This window comes from Xiphophorus maculatus, chromosome 19 (genome assembly GCF_002775205.1).
Source record: "Xiphophorus maculatus strain JP 163 A chromosome 19, X_maculatus-5.0-male, whole genome shotgun sequence".
NCBI classification, from domain to species: Eukaryota; Metazoa; Chordata; class Actinopteri; order Cyprinodontiformes; family Poeciliidae; genus Xiphophorus; species Xiphophorus maculatus.
In genome coordinates this window covers 4,170,531-4,190,768 of record NC_036461.1, presented here as the reverse complement: position 1 = coordinate 4,190,768, position 20,238 = coordinate 4,170,531, and the positions used below count along the sequence as shown (strand labels likewise).

The 20,238-nt window shown below is 38.3% G+C and overlaps 2 protein-coding genes across 2 annotated transcripts; one reads left to right on the top strand and one right to left on the bottom strand.

The window, feature by feature from the left end:
• Positions 1 to 1,424: 1,424 nt before the first annotated feature.
• On the bottom strand, positions 1,425 to 8,073 carry LOC111612193. The gene is made up of 7 exons (XM_023352513.1): positions 7,664 to 8,073; positions 5,148 to 5,165; positions 4,905 to 5,035; positions 4,665 to 4,785; positions 3,241 to 3,303; positions 1,826 to 1,891; positions 1,425 to 1,736 (listed from the first exon to the last, which is right to left on the bottom strand). The coding sequence occupies exons 1-7, from the start codon at positions 7,842 to 7,844 to the stop codon at positions 1,708 to 1,710; spliced, it is 609 nt and encodes a 202-aa protein (XP_023208281.1). The 5' UTR covers positions 7,845 to 8,073; the 3' UTR covers positions 1,425 to 1,707.
• A 3,303-nt stretch (positions 8,074 to 11,376) lies between these two features.
• On the top strand, positions 11,377 to 19,462 carry ythdf2 (YTH N6-methyladenosine RNA binding protein 2). Its single transcript, XM_014473998.2, has 6 exons — positions 11,377 to 11,587; positions 11,814 to 11,838; positions 13,831 to 13,910; positions 14,817 to 16,511; positions 18,022 to 18,087; positions 18,381 to 19,462. Exons 1-6 carry the CDS (start codon positions 11,561 to 11,563, stop codon positions 18,402 to 18,404), a joined length of 1,917 nt encoding a protein of 638 aa, XP_014329484.1. The 5' UTR covers positions 11,377 to 11,560; the 3' UTR covers positions 18,405 to 19,462.
• Positions 19,463 to 20,238: the final 776 nt, after the last annotated feature.

The following is a 20,238-nucleotide window of genomic DNA, read 5'->3' as shown; positions in this document are numbered from 1 at the left end:
AATATTTATTAGATCTGCCTTTTGCAAAAATAACAGCCTGTAGTTGCTTCCTGTAGCTTTTAATGAGTTCTTTGATCCTGTATGAAGGTATTTTTGACCATTCCTCTTTACAAAACAATTCCAGTTGAGTTAAGTGTGATGGTTGCCGAGCATGGACAGTCCGCTTCAAATCATCCCAGATGTTCAGTGATATTCAGGTCTGGACTGGGATGGCCATCCAGAACATTGCAATTGTTCCTCTGCATGAATGCCTGAGTAGATTTGGAGCGGTGTTTTGGATCATTGTCTTGCTGAAATATCCATCCCCGGCATAACTTCAACTTCGTATCAGCTTCTTGAACATTATTCTCAAGAATCTGTTAATATTGAGTGGAATCCATGTGACCCTCAACTTTAACAAGATTCCCAGTACCAGCATTGGCCACACAGCCCCAAAGCATGATGGAACCTCCACCAAATTTTACAGTGGGTAGCAAGTGTTTTTCTTGGAATGCTGTTTCCCCCCCCCCCGCCATGCATAATGCCTTTTTTATGACCAAACAACTCAATCTTTGTTTCTTCAGTCCACAGGACCTTATTCCAAAATGAAGCTGGCTCGTCCAAATGTGCTTTTGCAGACCTCAAGCGGCTCTGTTTGAGGCGTAATTGCTGAAAAGGCTTCTTTTGCATCACTCTCCCATACAGCTTCTCCTTGTTAACACATACTATCTGTAATAGTGCAGCTAAACTAAATATGAGAAAAACGTGAAGCCCTGATCATAGTTTAAAACACTACACACTACAATTATACTCTCAATGACCATATACATTACTTTATAACAGCCTCGCACTTACAACTCACAGGGTCTTATTGTTGCGGCACACGTTCAATATTTGAAATGGAATGCGCCCCATCGCGGGTGCATTGACACACGGGGCGATGTCATGATTGAACTCACCAGTCTGAGTGGGTAGTAAATTCTGTTAAAGTAAGTAAATCACATTTTCCAGTCATAAATTGAAATTATCAGACAGAATGAAATCCTAATGTCAAATCGTATTAATAGTTTTCATTAAGCGGCAAAAAGTGTGTAACTGGTCACGTGGCGTGTCACCCATTGATAACCAATAGTAACGTGACGTTGTGGAACTACTGCATCCCACACTGGGATCTTCTCCAGCTGTGTCCTATCAACATGCCTGTCCTAACGATTTCGCGAAGGGAGAAAGTGCCTTTACCTGAACGTGTCGTCTTCTAACCTGGTCAATTTGTTTATTTAAAAGGAAAGATCTTACTCATTCTTTTGCTAAAGGGTATTATCTGTGCTACCATGTGGACATTTTTCAAGTGTAATAGTAATGAGTTCAGCTAACATGCTCACTGATGTGTTCGTTTGATACCCAAATGTTTGTTACTATTTAAAGAACTCACATTTGACAGAATATCTTTTCAATACAAAAGCTTTTATTGATGCATTGTACATTTATCAATTGTTTAAGAAAAAACTACAGGAAATGCTAACATTGACAGATGTCAGATGTCACAACTGTGACCAAATTAGAAGTGTCTTTTTTGCAGTCCCAGTGCAGACAATTTTTCAGTTTTTCTTGAATCCACATGCCAGGTGTGACCACTGCTCACATGTGTTGCAACGTCGCCACTCACGCCACTTCTTCTTGGCATTTTTTTTCTCATCACTGAACAGATGTTCAGTGATGAACGTCTGTTCAACAGATGTTGCAAACATCCGTAGTATCTAAATAAAGAAAAATAAGTCATTTATTGACAAATGTAGTTTAAAAAACATAAAAGAAGCATAATGCCTTAATTTATTTAAATGCATACCATCTGTAGTCGGTTCTCTTGACAGCACTTCCGTCAAACCCATAGGCTCTGTTACGCTCCGCTCATCTAAAGAAGAATTAACAGTTTAGTTGCAATGTGATCTCAAGGTAGGTCATACCTTCAAGTAACGTTTAACATATTATACTTTATACGGGAATATGTTGAACTCAAGCGTTACTATCAGTTCTGTGTAAACAGCATATTTAAACATATTGAAACAGTTTTATTATTAATACTTTTTATTTTTATTCATTGTCATCAAAATTAGGGCCCTGAGGATGGGCATCCTGCATGTTTTAGTTCTCTCACCGGTGGAAGTTACAAACTTTTCATCATGTCAACCTATTCATAGGCCTTGCATTAAACCAGGAACAGAACTAAGAAATGCAAGGTGCTGGCCATTGAGGAACAATTTTGGGAACCCCCACTTTAAGCTATTGGTTAGTGTGATTTGTATGTAATTATTTCTGCAATTTTTTTTTTATGTTGAAAACAAATTATTGCCTGCTCATTCATTAGTTCCGTAATTTGAGATGTCTTCTACTTCCTTAAAGTTAAACAAGTGATGCAAGACAAGCATCTATGCTTTAGTTCTGTACTACTGTATTTTGTGGTACATCTAATTTAATAATTTCTTTAATGTTTGCATGTGTAATTAAAGCTGGAAATGTGGTTGATGTACATAGGGAATGAGAGTTTTCTGTGTTTTGTTGTGTGACTGATGGTCTCCACCTCAAGTGGTTTGAATAAGCAATAAAACATAACCAAACATAGTGCTGCAAAGTATTCGGATTTATGTCAGCTGTGACACCAGCTGCAACTATTACTTTTAACAGCTCACAATAAAATATTTCTGTATTCCGCATTTGTGAATGTGACTATTGTTCAGAGGGAACATCAGCTGTTGTGAGACTTGCCAACTTGCTAATTGTCACAACTACATTTGTTCAACAGTCTTAGCATGAGAAACGCATCACATGCACTATATTACACATACATTTTTGTACAACCACAATATCAATGCCGAGATGAATCTTGCAGACATTGACATGACAGTACAGCTATAATCCAACTATACATAATAGCCATATAGAACATTTTGAAAGGTGTTACATCCTCACTAATGAGATCACCCAATACACGTACCCCAAAGCGTATGTGATTTATCTAAGTATGGAATATTTATAATTTCTTAAACATATCTGGTTGTACGTCAGAGTAACCTAAAGACAAAGCTGGACTCCCCACACTTTTTGTATCTGAAAACCTATAAATCATCCGGAATACATATTTTCCTAAGGAAGACCAGACATATTGTGTTACCGAGGGTGTAGTGCGCTTTGTAATATACCCACATAACATACATAACAACATTGTAATGGAGGACTTTCAGGATAGACATGCAACAAACTTACCATTTGCACACATTGCATTCAAAATGTCTTCCACAGTTGGTGTCCTAATTTTCCTCCCGGGGTCTGATACAAAGAATAAAATATAATTATTGAAATTGTTTTTCCAACATATTTTCAATATGAGTACAATAAAATTCAATATCAAAACTTGAAGTACAAGTATCCAGGACATGGCTTAAACAGTATTTCTCAAGTACACATTGTGAAGTGTGAACGATTAAAGGTTTTCTTAAGGCTAATATTAATCAACACAACATTGTACTTTATTAATTTTAATGAACGAAAGGACAATTTCCCATACTTCAGGGTATATTTGTTTCATTTCTCGTTGTAAGTTGGCATCTGCTTCTGCAAAGTTTTTACGGTAACTATTCCATCATAGACCATAATTGCAAATAACTAAGCAGGTATCTGTTGGGATACACTGAATAGAATTGTCACAGGGAAAGAGATTTATTTCTAATATAAATCTGATATAAAAACCATATATACAATTTCAAATGGAATTGTATGATTAAAACAAGTCCAAAAAAAACCCCCTATTACATGGAAAGGGATACTGAATGAAGTCCTTCCAATAAGGACCGCTTGTTTTACTTCTCTGTCTGGTGGTTGTAACCTCCTCAACATGTCAATTTTCTTCTTTGGCCTTCTAATGAGCCATGATTGAATCCAGGTGTGTTAACCTAGATTCAATCATGGCTCAAGGGCATGAAGGTTCCAGCCCTTGAGAATCAACTTTGGAAACCACTGTTCTAGAAAGTAAATCGAACAGAACAATGCAAGTATTACACAACTACAAAATAACTAAGGCAAGATACTTTTTCCAAAAATTAAGTTTATGAATAGCCTGGTAAAAAAATGACCCATTGTACTACACATTGAAGCATCCAGAGGGTCTGGGCTATGGCTATTGAGACACTATTGCTCAATTAACACTCATTTAACACCTCTCTAGAGGTGTTAAATTTTACCCAATCGCTAATGTTTGTCTGTGACGTATGTCATGTGCCAGTTCAATGCCAAAAATTCTACTTGAAATTGCATTTGCTGCAAATAAATAAATAAATAAAATAAAATAAATAAATACATAAAATCTGTCACTACAAAGACAGAAGCCCTGAGCTCATCGAGGCAGCTGTCCATGTTAATTCCATATTTGGAAGGCCAACAAAGACTGAATGGCTTCCTTTACTTTGCTACAACTACAGGTGGACTGCAATTCTAAAACAGCACAGAAAATTGGCAGTCTTAACAACTTCTCCTTCTGTTTACTGATTGGCACAATGAAACGTCTGCAGGAGATAATCCGAGTCAAGGGGAGAAAGCAAAGGCTGTGCTGTAAGTGAGAATTGCAATGATCAGGCTAGCTATACACACAACAATGCTTGTCAACATAACAGCTACAGTAAATCCTCTCTCACCCTTGTTCTTTAACTGATCCCTGCAGAACAGGTTGTAACCAGACAGGTCCTTGGTGTATAACTTCTTGTTTTTAGGTTGAGAAGAAGATGGCTTTTTTCTTCTATAGTTTCCAATCCAGTTCTAAAAAACACAAAAGTCTTGTTACAAAACAGGAAGTTTGAATTTATTTTTATATGAAATTGCATCTTGCCTTCTGAATTCTGAAATTGAATGGCTAGAAAGAACTTTGGTAAACATACATCAATGACAAACGGTGGCAAGCCAGTGGCCTGGGATGCCGCTCCAACCAGTGGAGATCCCACCCTGGTCATCCCTTCTTTATAGTCTTTCTGGAGGAAGACCTTCGCTTCCTCCGAGATATGTGTTCTCTCTTATCATGAAATGAAAAAAAGCAGAGCATATAAAAAAATAATATTCAGGACAAACACATATTTTCTTAGATCTTGCTGTATAGCTCAATGTTTAAGAGATGCTACACATACCTCTTCTTGACATTGAACCTAAAAGAAAGACAGAAAATACAACCATGAATATGAATAAACAGAAGGTAGCTGTTTTTTCTGGTATGTGATAAATAAATATTAGCATGCATTGTGCTTGCAGGGTATCCCCCAGAAAACATGGTAAGCCCGGTGGTTCAGTTTTATGACAGTCAGTCATCCTGTAGCTGGTCATGTTTTTGAGATAAAAAATGTTAAAAGTTGACGGGAAATTTGAAATTACATTTTGAGAATTATGTGTTATTGAAAGATTGGAAGATTAATACTTGAACAATAACTATAAAGTCATAGAAAATGCAAACGTTTTACAAAGACTTAAATAAATAAACAATGCTTAGCCTGGTGGGGCAACAAATAAAGAATGATGGCCTCAGGGCTTATAATACACTGTGGGAAACGATGAAATGTAATGAACTGTATGATAGAATCCTAACATTAAATCAATATACTGATATAAACTAGTATACTGAAAAGTATACGGTTTTTTAAGATATATGAAACAAAATTTTAGCACATTGTTATTAAAGGTATGAAGGACAGCTACATTTGAATGTGACTGGCTTTTAAGAGGCTACTTTAGCTAGCTTTTTTTTTCTACCAAATAGGGTTAAAAACGTGTCTAAATCTGTACAAACACATGCTGTGCCACATACTCGCTAACATTAACTCATAGAACTACCATCAGCAGATTTATAAATGTAGACTTTCGGTCTTTTGAGGTTTTTTACTACATTTTTATTTGACAGATTCAGGGGCTACTCACCAGCTCCGACCGTGGAAAGTGTCGCGTCGAATGACGTAAGCTTCTTCTTCTTCTTCTTCTTCTCTAATGTTTTGTCGGGTGCAATCCGTAATTTATTATTATTACTACTAATACAAATATTAAACATTTTCATATGGTACAAACACAGATTTTCATATAATCATATGAGCAAATCCATCCGTATTTTTATTTTTAATTTTTTAAATTAAAAATAAGATTAGGGCCAACCCTAACTTCTTCTTATCATTATTAATGGATTGCAAGCAACTTCGGATGTACATACAGCCACCTAGTGGAAGGCTATGAGGTTGGACAACTACATAACTCTAGAATATACCTTTTAATTTCATTGTATGCTTATATATATATATATATATATATATATATATATATATATATATATATATATATATATAATTGCACGACCGGAAGATAAAAACACGGCATGTATTGAGAGAACACGTCTTGTAAAGATCCAATAAAATTAACCAAGTATGTTAAATTTTGGCATTTATTTTGAGTGAATTATTGGAAAAAATCCAAAGAAATAAAAGGCATATTGGGAATATAAGTCTTTAAAAAAGCGAACAAAAATAAACAAAACAGAAAAAAAAACCCTCCGGTTTTAGATTTTAGTGAGTTGTTTTTAAATACTGTAACGTTTATTACAATACCTAATTAAAATCTTATGACGGATACGTTTGGCTTTTGTATTTTTAGTAAATTCTTAATATCCTGTTCAAATTCGCAGATAAATTATAAATAAAGGTTTTTAAAAAAAGGTTAAAAAAAGGTTCTATTAGCGACAAGCGGCTGTTATCACCGATAGAATGGTTGATAACGGTTGATAACAGCCTGCTAGCAGGTAGAGCAGGGACCAACTGAGGCCATTCAATGGGGCTGATAACCACTGATAATCGCCATTCTATGGGATGATAACATCCGAAGCGGGTGATCTAGCCTAAGAATACAAAGAAAAGGTTTAATTTTGTTTGGAGATGTTTAATCGCATCTTTATGCATAAAGATACGTTGGGAAGATTAGGTGAGGGTTTGCAACCAAATGTTAAAAGTATTACCTAAATTTTGTTTAATGCAAAAAAAATAACAAATTCACATTTTGTACTATTACAACTACAAACTTTAGTGTATTTTACTGGAACTTTATGTAATCGACAAGTTTTATGAATCTGAAAAGTGTGGCATGCATTTATATTCATAAACATGCCCACCAGCATTTCACATCGGGGGACAGAACTTTCTGCCTGTTCTTTGGAAAGTAGCTAAAGATCAGTCAGGTGTGACAAAGTTTATTTTAAGGACTTTTTTTACTAGACTGCTACATTTTCCATCAACTTGTGTCTTCTTGTTTTTATGTTTGTGTTTTTGTGAAGCACTTTGACTGCAAAAAGAAAATCTTACCAAGTATTTTTAGTCTGGTGAAAACATCCTAGTATGTTAGTATATCAACTATTCTGATTTCACATAATTCTGACTTTTGATCTCTTCACATTAAAGTCAGAATTCCTTTTATTCGCCCAGCGGCCATAATGCTCTTCCGTTTTAATCCCTCAAAATACACCAGATCTTAAAAAGGCACAGAAAAGGAACCCACAGCTTCAAAGAAGTGGTTCCGTTCAACAAATCTAACCTACATGATTCCATGTGTTTTTTTGAGGTTTTCTAAATCAAGATGGCGGCGGCGCCGTTATTCTCTCAGCACTCTGTCTCCTTACTTTCGAGGCGCTCCTGCCTCTGGAGGCGCCGCCGCTCCTTCGCTGATGGGTTCTGCTCGGTCAGATCCTCGTAGGAGGATTTCGTAGCCGACGAGGAGACTCCTGCGGTTGTGAAATCGCGCGGCCGCGCCTCCTCGGCCAGGTGAGAGTCGTTGCTGGTGTCCTCCGGGATGGTGGCCATCTGCAGGTCCGCGGCGCTGCCCTGGCTGGCGCCGCAGCTCGGGCCGGGGCCCTGGGTACTGCTGGCCGCGACCGGGGCCGGACCTGGGTCAGCGGCTGCGGGGGCTGGAAGAAGGGGGCGGTCCGGCCGGCGGAGGAGGAGGAGGGAGGCTGGTGATGCTTGACGATGCGCACAGACGTTGACTCGAGGTTGCTCAGCATGTCTTGAGTCTGCAGAGTGAAAACAAAAAGGTGAGGATAAAAGTTCAGGAGTCTCTGCTGTAGACTGAGGTGGGATCCATTCCTTGTTTACTCCATTCTGTTCAGATAACTTTCCTGAACTCCAAACTTTATGGCAAATATGAGTTCATGATCATAATCCTTATGTTTTAACCTCATATTAAGGTTGGAACGAGTAAAGCAAACCTTTCTGCTTATGGACATTTTGAGTTGACAAACGTACGATGATGTGGAAAGTATTTGCTCCATGCACATCATTTCTGTTTTAACTACTTGTCACACTTAAAATTTTCAATCCATTTTCAATTAAAAATGTATTTCTCTCCCTTCTTAGGGTGTTTTCACCTATGGACTCGGTACGATTTGGTACAAAAGTTGCAACATTTGTTACATTTTTAGCTGGTGAGCTTTCACACTGAACTGTATCAAATGATCTTAACTAATTAGAAACCTGTTCCCCTCCTCGCCTGTGGGGGCGCTGCACCATGAACTACATAAGGAAACAACTCAAAAACCTTCGAAGACCACACTTCCTTCTTGAAATGTAAACAAAAATGAAGTGGCGTCAGATTTTAGCTGTTGTAGGATTTCTCTTTTGTCTTAAAAAAACGTTACTCCAGCTACTCGTATTTACCCAGAATGCTCTGGGTTGTAGTCCGCTTCCTGCTTTTGGAGCGGTGCCCTTTGAATGCGATTTAACAATCAGGAAAGTTTTGAAACTGCCAAAAAAAAGCATAAACTTAATGCCAAAAACCATCTAGGTGTTTTTAGAAGCAGCTGAGACCCAAATGGAAGATTAAAAACAAACAAAAAGTAAATTTTTCATAATAGGTCCCAATTAAAAGCTAATTGAGATGCCATGGCAACAAGCCCATTAAAGCATCCAACATGGTGGAATTAAAATAATCCTACAAAGACACTCAACCAGATTTTAAGTTAGGTTCAGTTTGGGTTGTACTGCACTTTTCCAACATTAGTAAATACAAAAGAAAATTAAAAACTGAATTTGTCTTATTTTCTCTGTTATTAAATCTGAAACATGTAAGTGTGACAGGAAAGTAAAAGCAGAAGAAATCTACAAGGGAGCAAATACTTTGTGTTGCTGTGGGTTCTATTGGGTATTTGGATCCAGAAAACATCTGAACCAAATAGAGTCACTGTAAACATCATGAACTGGTGGGTCAAAATGTCAACAAAAAGAAAGGCTACAGAGGAATGTTGCCTCAGTCTTGATCTAATCAAGCCTAAAATCAGACAACAAATCCATAAAAATAAAGTCTCAAATAAAAAAAACTGTATGTTTTCTTGTAGCTTTAACAGAACCAGATGCAAACTTAAATTGGTGACACACTCCACCTGATAGCACAAAAAGACATCATGTTTCAGTCTTTGCTCTCAGAATACTCCAAAAACCAGTCTTGCTTCCTTGAAGTAATTCCTGATCAGATCAGCCTTTGTCTGCATTTCGGACAAGTGGGGTTCGATCCGTCGGATCAGTGAGTCAAACAGAACGTGAGTCCAGAGTATCCCGAACCGGGGCCATAGACAACAACAGACAGAACATTCAGTCTGTTGCAGTAGTATGGTTTTAGGCTTAATGTTTATTTTGCGATTATTAATAAGTGATTGCTGTAGTAGGAGGAGAAAACTATAAATATATCGTTGCACTTTATTGTATAGCTAGCTCGCTGTTACTGTCTCTTACTCTGCAGTTGTGGAGTCACAATGTCTGGAATCATGAGCGCCCCCTGCCCTGAGGCAAGAGAACTGCCTGTTCTCTGCTGTTTCTGATCGCTCCTCAGCACACGAAACGCGTTACGCACAAAGTTGGTGACAAAAACACTGTACATTATATACATGAGCTAAATTATGGAAAATCAGTTCATATATTAAATGTTTTTTAACCATTTTATTGTCGACGTACAGACAGGAGGAGCATGCTCCCATAGAATGGCAGCCAGTGGAGTTAGCGAGAGGTTGCGCAATCCCAGGTGAGGCTCAGCTCGCTGCTGCCTCACCGGCTGTGCTTCCGAGCATTTGAATGGGAAAATGCGAAAATTCAGCGATTTTTAAGAAAAAATAATCAAAATTGGTTAAGCTAAATAAAAAATAAATACTTTACAGTACAAACCACAGGGTGAAAATAGCTATTTAAATTATTTTATCATATTTTTCCATTATGACAGGTGAGGCTCTGCTTTACTTGCCTCCCCTGACCGCACGTCACTGCTCAAAAGGACTCACAGCTGCAATTGCACCATAATATGATTCTACCAAGTACCAGGAGGGCTGAATACAAATGCAGGTCACACTTTCAGATTTTTATTTGCATAAAATAGAAATTTATTTATGATTTTTCCTCTAATTTGTAACTATGCACTACTTTCTCTTAGTCAGTCAACTCAAATCCTGATAAAATGAACTTTAGGTTGGTGTGGCAATGTGACAAAATTAGAAAATATAAATACTTTGCAAATTGCTATACATGTTTAAAGTGTCTTGGATAAATATTTAAATGAAAAGTTAAGCTTTGAGGACTGTAACATCTAAAGTTCTTTTCAGAAGTGGGTAACAACTGGCTACATTTAGTATAGCTAACTTAAGTTAAATATCTGGATACTCTATCCACTGTGACGTACTTCACTAAATGAAGGGTAAACGCATTTTCACTAAAAAAGCACCAGACAGACTCACAAATCTAGTTTATGTTAAAGTGAGACTTCTTTTTCGTGCACAGGATTTGTTATTCTAATGCTGTTTCTATTTGTTGACCTTGTTGTGCCTTTTGGAGGTCATTTATTTATATTATACTTCTCTTTTCAATATTTAAAATACTAGAAGTTGCACAAAACTATGTTTTGCCTATCTGATCACATCATAAGATATTGTGATCAGTTACTCAGTACTTAAGTTAATAGTAGCCATTAAGTTGAATTTTTTTTTTACTCTTGAGTAATTCCTTAGGTGGCTACTTTTCATTTTTATATTAGTAAAACTATGTTGAAGTTGCGGAGGACGATTAGAGCCACAGAGAAAAAAAAGAATTCTGGCTTTAATTTTAGAATTCTGATTTTTTTTCTAAAAATTCCAGAAGTGAGAATTGTGAAATTAAAGTGACTTTAATCTTAAGGTTCTGACTTTTTCTAAACAAAAAAATACAAACAGAAAGACCCTAATTTGTTTGAAGTAGTGCTACTCCTTCTTGAGCACAATTAGGGTATTCTACCCACCTTTAATGGACTATTCATATATTCTTCCTCCAAGCCACTAGAGGGCGCGTGTTCGTTGTGAATAAATGTCATTCTGAGTTGACGAGGGCCGCCCAGCCATGTTGAGGAGTCTGTCAAGCAAACTGCAGCCCGCCATTGTGTAGAAACCAGGCTCTGTAGAAAGATAAGAGTGCTTGCCTGAAACTCCTTCATAGCCGGACAAATTATACACCCCGCCGCTGTTAATTAGGAGAGAATACAGTTACACAGGCCGTGGGGGGGGAAAGACATGTCAGCCAGCAGCCTTCTTGAACAGGTAAAAAGAGGTATTTTCTGAACGTTTGCGAGGGCCAAATTTGTCAGCATCGCGACGGCTAGCGCAGGTAGCTTAGCTTCGAGGCAGCGGCTGTGGCTCAGTAGTGCAGTAGGCCTGACCACCTGCAAAACAAACTGACTGGTGAAAATACATCTCTTCATCTATTTTTTCCCCTTCCTCTCTTCTCATAAATCAAACCTTCATGAATCACCTGGACCCAATCCAGAGACCGAAAGGCCTAGCTAATAAAGGTAAGAGCTACTCACTGACTGGGGTTGTGAATACGGATCTCCTTACGTGCCGTGCGCTCTGAAAATCCTGCGTTCGTGAGTTCTGTTAGCTTGTTGCTGGTTAAAGGCCCCTCTATGTCTATCACAAACTACTTTATATTTTAGGTTTAAATATAAAAGACGCAACGTTGGTTTATCTAAAACCAGTTCTGGGGCGTTTACGGTGCAAGATTTAAAAAGGTCCCCACAGGTAGCGTTGACTTGCTAATGTTAATAGCAAAATGATTCACATCGGCATCGTTTTCCTGGTTAGACTGGACGCTTTTCTGACCAAAGAACTGAACGAAGACAACATTTTACCACTCAGTCTGATTCTACAGCACACACTAAACGGCATTTTTGCTGTGTTTAATCTACAGGTGCCTTTCTCTGTGGCTAATGTTAGCCAAGACCGTCAAGTTGAAAGGACGCTTGGTAGCGTGCTAATGTTAGCATATTGCTATGTTAACCCGAAACGACACGTCTCTACACATGGTTTACCACCACTTTACCGCTAATGCTATAACTCTACATTTAAATTAATAATTTACCTGTTTCTATAATTTCACTTGCGGTTATCAATCTTTACTATGATACATAATGTATAGCAAGATCCCAGAAGACATTTCGGCAAAATTTGCCGTCAACATTTTTAGAAGAGTTAATTGTAAAAAGGATTTCATTTAAAACCAACTTCAAATGGCACAAACGTATATGAAGGTTTAAAATGTTAAAATCCAAAATCCTCAAGCAATTATGTCCGCCCAAAATGACAAGTTGCAACCCAAAATGTAATATCATCACAAAATGTGTGTAATTTTTATTTTTTTATATAGTTATGAAATATATTTTACGCATTCCATTAGTCTAAAAACAATTAATTCTCGAGGCTTTAATCTATTGGACAATAAAATTAGAAATAATAATTTAAAAAAATCAACTGTTTTAATAGATGTACTGAATTTGAAATTGTTTATGAAAAATTGTCAAATATCTGTCAAACAAAATGTTCAAAAGTCCTGGATGTCTTTATTCTGTCTAACCTATCAATTGTAATATGTTTAGATATTTTGAAAGGAAAATTTACTTTCGTCAAGTAAATTTGACTTGTCGTGTATCACATTGGGAGGATTCTGCTACTGATTTTAAGATTTTGCATTAGATGCATTAGAATCAAAGTTTTGATGCAACATTGCGATTATAAAACATTGCTTGGGTGGTTGCGATATTTGGTTGGATACTGTATATTAAATGTCATTCATTCACATTGTGTGTAATGATATGATATTGGACCAGTTACATTTACTGTCAAGGTTCCTAAGCCTCAAAGAGGATCTACATGTTTAGTGACTGAGAATCTAAAGCCACCCATAGTGGTGGCAACATTGTCTAATGGTAAAGAAGGGAATGTGAAAAAATGTCAATATTGTTATCACAGTTTTCCAGCACTAGCATTTTTCTGATAATCTCAGCACCATTAGACACCGTTTTCTCCCCTCTGGTTTGAAATCAGAGATGCTAGATTAGTTGAATTTTGTTTTACTAATACTTAAAAACTTTAGACTATATAGCATTCTGAGTTTACATTATCATTAAAGATCCTAAAAAGTCACTTATGCAATTGCAAATCCAGTGACCGTTACAGAACTATCAGCCCAGATTCACCGATGGTAACATAGCCAATAGACAGCAGTTAATAACTAATATTTCTTGTGTGTTAGATTTCACTTTATTGTAGTCTTACTCACATTTCTGCCTTTCATGGGTTTTGATATCATTTTGATCTGTTAACTGTAACAAAGTCTGCCTCTTCAGTACATCAAAACATCTTTTAACTTTTTACTTGCTCAGGCTGCTCCCTCATCATCTAATAAGTTTAATCTTGCCATATAACAGGCGATCATGATGATATAAATTGAAACTGTAACATTTCTATATCGGATTCACACACCTGTTTGTCTTTTTTCTGTTCAGTGCAAAACGGAGCTGTGACCCAAAAGGATACTTTGAATGACGATGAGTTTGAGCCTTACCTGAATACTCAGGCCAGACAGGTGAGCATTTGACCAATGTTTGAGAAGTTGATGAATCATGTTGACCACCATGACCGCATTTTCCTCATGCATTAATAAAAATCATATCTTTATTCTTTTTTGATGGAAGTGGAGTTTACAAATTAAATAAAAAAATGACCACAAAAAACTACCTACCTACTTACCTACAATGGGTTCAAATTTATAAAACGAATTTTACATGTAAAAGAATTTGAAACTTGATTTACAAAAATTTGTTTCCAGTTTAATTCTGTTATCTGGGGCATCACTGATTCACTTTCATTCATTAAAAAAATAATCCTATGCCTTTTAATCTGTAGAGTGTCATTTATTTTGCTTTTCTAACAGGACACTGAAGGATTTTATATCTGAAAACTTTTAACAAATATTTGGTTGTTTTACCTGTAAGGAAATACCATGGAGTAGAAAGCGGTTCGTTTGCAACCTCTCTCTATTGGGAAGTTACAAAATAAGTGAGAGATACTGAAGGACTATTTGTGCTTAAATATTTGAGGAAATTTTGTTTTCATTATAATCCTGTTCAGTTGCACTATTGGTAATGCTTTTAGACTAAACTGACATTTTGGGATCTGAAGTCTTATCCAGTGTTATTTTTAAGGGGTTTGAAACTGACTTGTAAAACTTATATCCATCCTTCAATCTGTTGTTGGCATAATTTGCTACCGTTTATTCATCCTCTTAAGTCATTTATATTTACCGAGTCCAGTCAGTGTGGAAGTATCTCTAAATGACTTCATAGTGAACTTTTGTATTTAAACTGCAAAAATTGGCTGAAAAGTACGCTAGATTCTGGAAAAAATATGGAATTTTCGCATGATAAATGTGCAGGAATAATATTGAGTGTTATTTGAAATACTATTAATACCGTGTCCGTTTCTGTTGTAGAGCAATGCCTATACGGCCATGTCGGACTCGTACATGCCCAGCTACTACAGTCCTTCCATTGGCTTTTCCTACTCCCTGAATGAGGCAGCATGGTCCACTGGTGGGGACCCTCCTATGCCTTACCTGGCCTCCTATGGACAGCTGAGCAATGGTGAACCCCACTACCTCCCAGATGCAATGTTCGGCCAGCCTGGCCCCCTGGGGAGCAACCCGTTCCTGGGCCAGCATGGCTTCAACTTTTTCCCCAGCGGCATCGACTTCTCCGCATGGGGCAACAGCAGCTCTCAGGGACAGTCGGGGACACCGCAGAGTTCTGGCTACAGCAGCAGCTACGCCTATGCCCCCAGCTCGCTTGGGGGTGCCATGATTGATGGACAGTCTCCATTTGCACCTGCTGCCAACGAACCCCTCAACAAGGCACCTGGCATGAACAGCCTGGACCAGGGCATGGCGGGTCTTAAAATCGGTGGTGCTGCCCCTGGTGGGAATGGAGAAATGGCTCCAAAGGTGGTTGGCTCTGGGCTGCCTGGTGGGGGGCCCTTGGGCCCTGTATCTTCTGTTGGACCTCCCAGCATGCCTCCTGTCTCCATTGCCCCAGCCAAGCCGGCCTCCTGGGCCGACATCGCCAGCAAACCCGCCAAGCCTCAACCCAAGCTTAAAACCAAGGGTGGCATGGCAGGTGCCAATTTGCCTCCTCCGCCCATTAAACACAACATGGACATTGGCACTTGGGACAACAAGGGCACCATGCCCAAAGCTGCCACCCCTCAGCAGGTGCCCTCTATTCCCAGCAACGGGCAGCCACCTAATCAGGCTTCTCCGCAGCCTGGAGCCACAGCTGCAGGGAACCCACAGATGCCTCTGAGCAATGGACAGCTGGTTCCACCTGTCTCCCAGCTGGGGCAGCATCATCTTCCACCTACTGGACAGCCAGGTATGGCTCAGATACCCCAGCCCCTCTCCCAGGGTCCGCCACCGCCAAACCACCAACAGCAGCAGCCTTCTCAACCAACTCGCTGGGTCCCTCCGCGTAACCGGGCCAATGGGTTTGGAGACGCCGGTGGAAGCGGCTCAGGCCAGTCGCCTCCCTCCTCTTCCAGCGTCGGCGTGGTTCCCGGAGTCCCGTCTGAGCCTCACCCCGTTTTAGAAAAGCTGCGCATGGTTAACAACTACAACCCCAAGGACTTTGACTGGAACCTCAAGCAGGGCCGCGTGTTCATCATCAAGAGCTACTCCGAGGACGACATCCACCGCTCCATCAAGTACAACATTTGGTGCAGCACGGAGCACGGCAACAAACGGCTCGACGCCGCTTACCGCTCGTTGGCGGGCAAAGGGCCGCTTTATCTTCTGTTCAGCGTCAATGGTAGCGGGCACTTTTGCGGTGTAGCGGAGATGCGCTCACCGGTGGACTACAACACGTCTGCTGGCGTGTGGTCGCAGGACAAGTGGAAGGGCCGCTTCGACGTGCGCTGGATCTTTGTTAAAGACGTTCCCAACAGTCAGCTGAGGCACATTCGGCTAGAGAACAACGAAAACAAACCGGTGACCAACTCTCGGGACACACAGGAGGTACCGCTGGACAAGGCCAGGCAGGTGTTAAAGATCATCGCTGGATATAAACACACCACTTCCATCTTCGATGACTTCTCTCACTATGAGAAGCGTCAGGAGGAGGAAGAGTGTGTGAAAAAGGTAAAACACCATTCCTAACATGATTGAAACGTGTAATAAAAAAATTGTTCAACTCTGAATGTCTTTAAATATTGCATTTTTCTGTCATATTATACGGAATGAAAAGTTTATTACTACGAGTTTCATTTTTATTCTAAGTTTAATTATTTTCTCTGTAATGACTTGCTTATCCCTTCTGTTTATCACTAGAGCTGCACAATATTTTAAAAAAAGTGTTATTGTTGGTGAATGTAATGATTGTAGTATCGATTAGAAGAAATCCACTTTTTCTTTTTACTCATGACCTCTGACCTTTGGCAGATTACCATAATCTGTCAATTGTGGGAAACTACTACAGTGAGTCTTATATCTATCCTCTTGGCATTCAAAGTGTATATTGATGACACTTTGTGTATATTAGCCTTCAATTACTGCTTTTCAGTGTTAATATGCAAACACATGACAATATAGCAAAGTATTGTGCAGTTCTTAAATATTTTAGTCATGAGTCAAATTATAAACTGGAAATACCCTGTGTGAATGACTTTTTTTTGCGTGGTTTATTTTTCAGCTTAGCTGCCATATTGGTGGTGGTTTTGTATGCAGGAAATACGGCTGGACAAAATATCATCGCAACATGAGTGTGTGCAATATGTTACAAAGGACTGTTTGAAGAGCAATAATTGTTGGTTAATATATTCCAAGTGTTATGAACTTGCATTTTATATGCTAATGTAATATTTAGTTGGAGTCTCATGGCAGCAGATACTCACTGGACACAAATGACCTTGGCTAAAATGCTAAAGGCCACAGAGTGATGGATGGAGAACATAGGCATGCATCGCACCTATCTCCAGTTATTTTAATATACCAATGTGTGCAGTAGCTACTTGCCGTAACAGACAATAGGGTGTGTGTATTTAGTAATATTTTTACACATTTTCTGGTATAGTCCAGAAGCTTAGCTCCCTAATTTTTATTGTAACCTTTAACTTTTGGCTTTACAATGAACTGGATAAAACCACGAAACAGTGAAATACTATCTTTACTTTACCATTGTTGCACTTTATTCTTTACATAGTGAATTTAAAGCATGAGGAATAAAAGTATCAAGCAGCAGAGTTTGGATTCTTTCACAGGTTGGGGTGTTTGATAAAATCTAATATTTATTCCTTTCTTCCATTTGTTTGCACACAGAACAGTTTTATAGTTAAACTGTACATGTATGATTTTTGGAAACATACTTTTACATCCCACAATGCGTTTTTTTGGGGGGGGGTTTCTTTGCTGTGTAGTTTTACATTTCTTGAATGTAATTTTGAACATTTAAATAAATGCTTATAAATAGTTTTTCATTAACTTCTTGTATTGGATTACTGCTCTAATTGTACTCTATCTCTGAAGCACAACCTATATTCTTTTTACAGTATCAAAGTTGTTTTTAATCTAAAATGTTTGGTTATAATTGAAATCTATAGATGGAAATGACATTTTTTATGTTGTGCTCAGTTTTCTGTTCTGTGTTTGACAGGTGGAGGTCCAAGGCAGTGAGCCATATCCCAGCAACCCAAGCAACAGGAGTCATTACAGGCTTCAGGTAACTTTGCTTGAGCTCAGGAGTAATTTGATGCACATGTATTGTTGAATTATGCCCGGATACGTTGACTTTTTAATAAAAATGTGTTTGCTTTTTTTATTCTACCTACATCGTCGGTTATTTGATACAGTGATATCCACTCTTCACAGTATACAATCTCTATTATCTTGTTTACATGCTCCACACGTCCCCTTCTGTTATAATTCATTGGAAATAGAAGAAAAAATGTTTTATTGTACTTTATTTTGTAATTATTGTTGTTTTTAATTGTTTTTCTTGCTTTTTCTTTCCAGGAGCGCCAAGGACGAGTCAAGTAACAGTTGGTGCTTTGGTCAAAGGACTGCAATGCCCCTTCCTAAAACCCTGTCCGCTCCAGTACATTATTACATTCAGATCTCTAAGAAATTCTAATAGGGGTGAAGATTTAACAAAGGACAAAAGGAAAAAAAACTAAATGAAGACTTTGATTTTTTTTGACTTTGAAGACTTACTTTGAACTTGTAGTAAAAAGGAAACGATTATTCATAGGACTACAACTAAATGCATAGCATCCTTAGCTGAAATCTTTTTTTTTTTTTTTTTTTTTTGCCATACCCCATTCCACTACATACGCTTTTTCCTTGTACGCTGCTTTTTCCTCTCCTTCTTTCTTCCTTTTTTTTTTTTTTTTTTTTTTGTAAATGCAAGGATCGGCATCTGTTTTTTTATGGTCCAAGACTTCAGTCTGTAATTCTCACACAAACCTTAATGATCAAAAATCCATACAGAAAGCAAATAGAAAAATTTAGTGTCCCCCTCTGCCAAAAAAAAAAAAGAATGGAAAGATTTTCATCTTTAAAAGCAACCCTTACACCTGTCTGCAAATAATGCTCAGATCGTCAACCAAGAAACCCAGAGCAACTTCTTCCACAGTGGATTCCTCACCGACGGCTGGTGCCAACTATTCTCACTTCAGTTTCTGTTTGTACATGCTTGTCATGTTTTTGTTTAGGAGGACTACAGATGTTCGTTTAAAACAAAAAAAAGAAAAGCCCTCTGTGTTTTTCACATGTTGTCGGAGTGTGTAGGAGATGTGGGGTGAGGAGGATCAAGGCAGGAAAACAAAGGAATGGGGTTAAATGTTTAAATTCAGAGAACATGTTAAGTTGATGAGCTTTTGCTCACTGTATAATTTTATGGGGAAAAAATGGGGCCGTCTGTTAACAGTCTTCATTAGACTTTATTTCCGCCTTTTTTTCTTTCTCGAAGAAGTTGAGTCATTGTTGCTATGGGCTGCTTTTTTTCCTTCCGTTTTCTTATGACTGATGCGAGTGGCCTTGCCCCCACTCTTTCTATTAATCAGTTCAAAAGTAATAAATGTGGTATATTCAGCAGAGTTGTGTCCATTCCTTATGTTCGAATTAAAAGTGGCTTCTTTATTCAGCTTGTTTTTACATGGTATTAGTGTTTTTTCTGCTCAGTTATCAGCCTGCAAATGATGGAGGCTCTACTTTAACCCTGCTTTGCCTTTCCTACAGCTCCACTTTTCTGTGTCACCTTGTCCTCCACACTCCCCAATTCTTATTTCTGCTCAGCCAGACATTCATAATAAATCATTAATTGCAGCCATGCATTGCTCGGTGTCATTGTCAGTTTAGAAAAAAAAAGGAAACCTTGAGATCTACTGGCTTTTATTTGTGGCATAATAAAGATGCTCCACAAAGTTATGTTGGGTTTTGCTTCTCATTGGCTATTTGTACTTGCACTTATTCTCCTTTAAGCCAGTAAAGTCTGAACCGATATTTTCACGAGGATTGAATTCCACCTCTGCATTGGTGCGTGTCGGTTATTGGGCCAAGTGTGTGTCAAACCAGAATTTATACAAATAGAATGCAGTTCTTGGAGACACACCTTTGTGTTCTTTAGGCATCCAAGTCAAATATCTGCTGTGAAATTGTCTGGGTATATCTGTCAACTTATAATTGTGTTAAGAATAATGCATCTTCTACCTGCATAAGGTAAATTGAAAATACATTCTAGAACTACGTATTTCGGATCGCTTCAGTTATTTTTTGGCATGAAATGTGGTGACTTAGCTTGATTAAAAACCTTACATAAACTCACTCATTTGTGGAACATGACATTTTGTAAAAGACGACGCGTACAAGATTC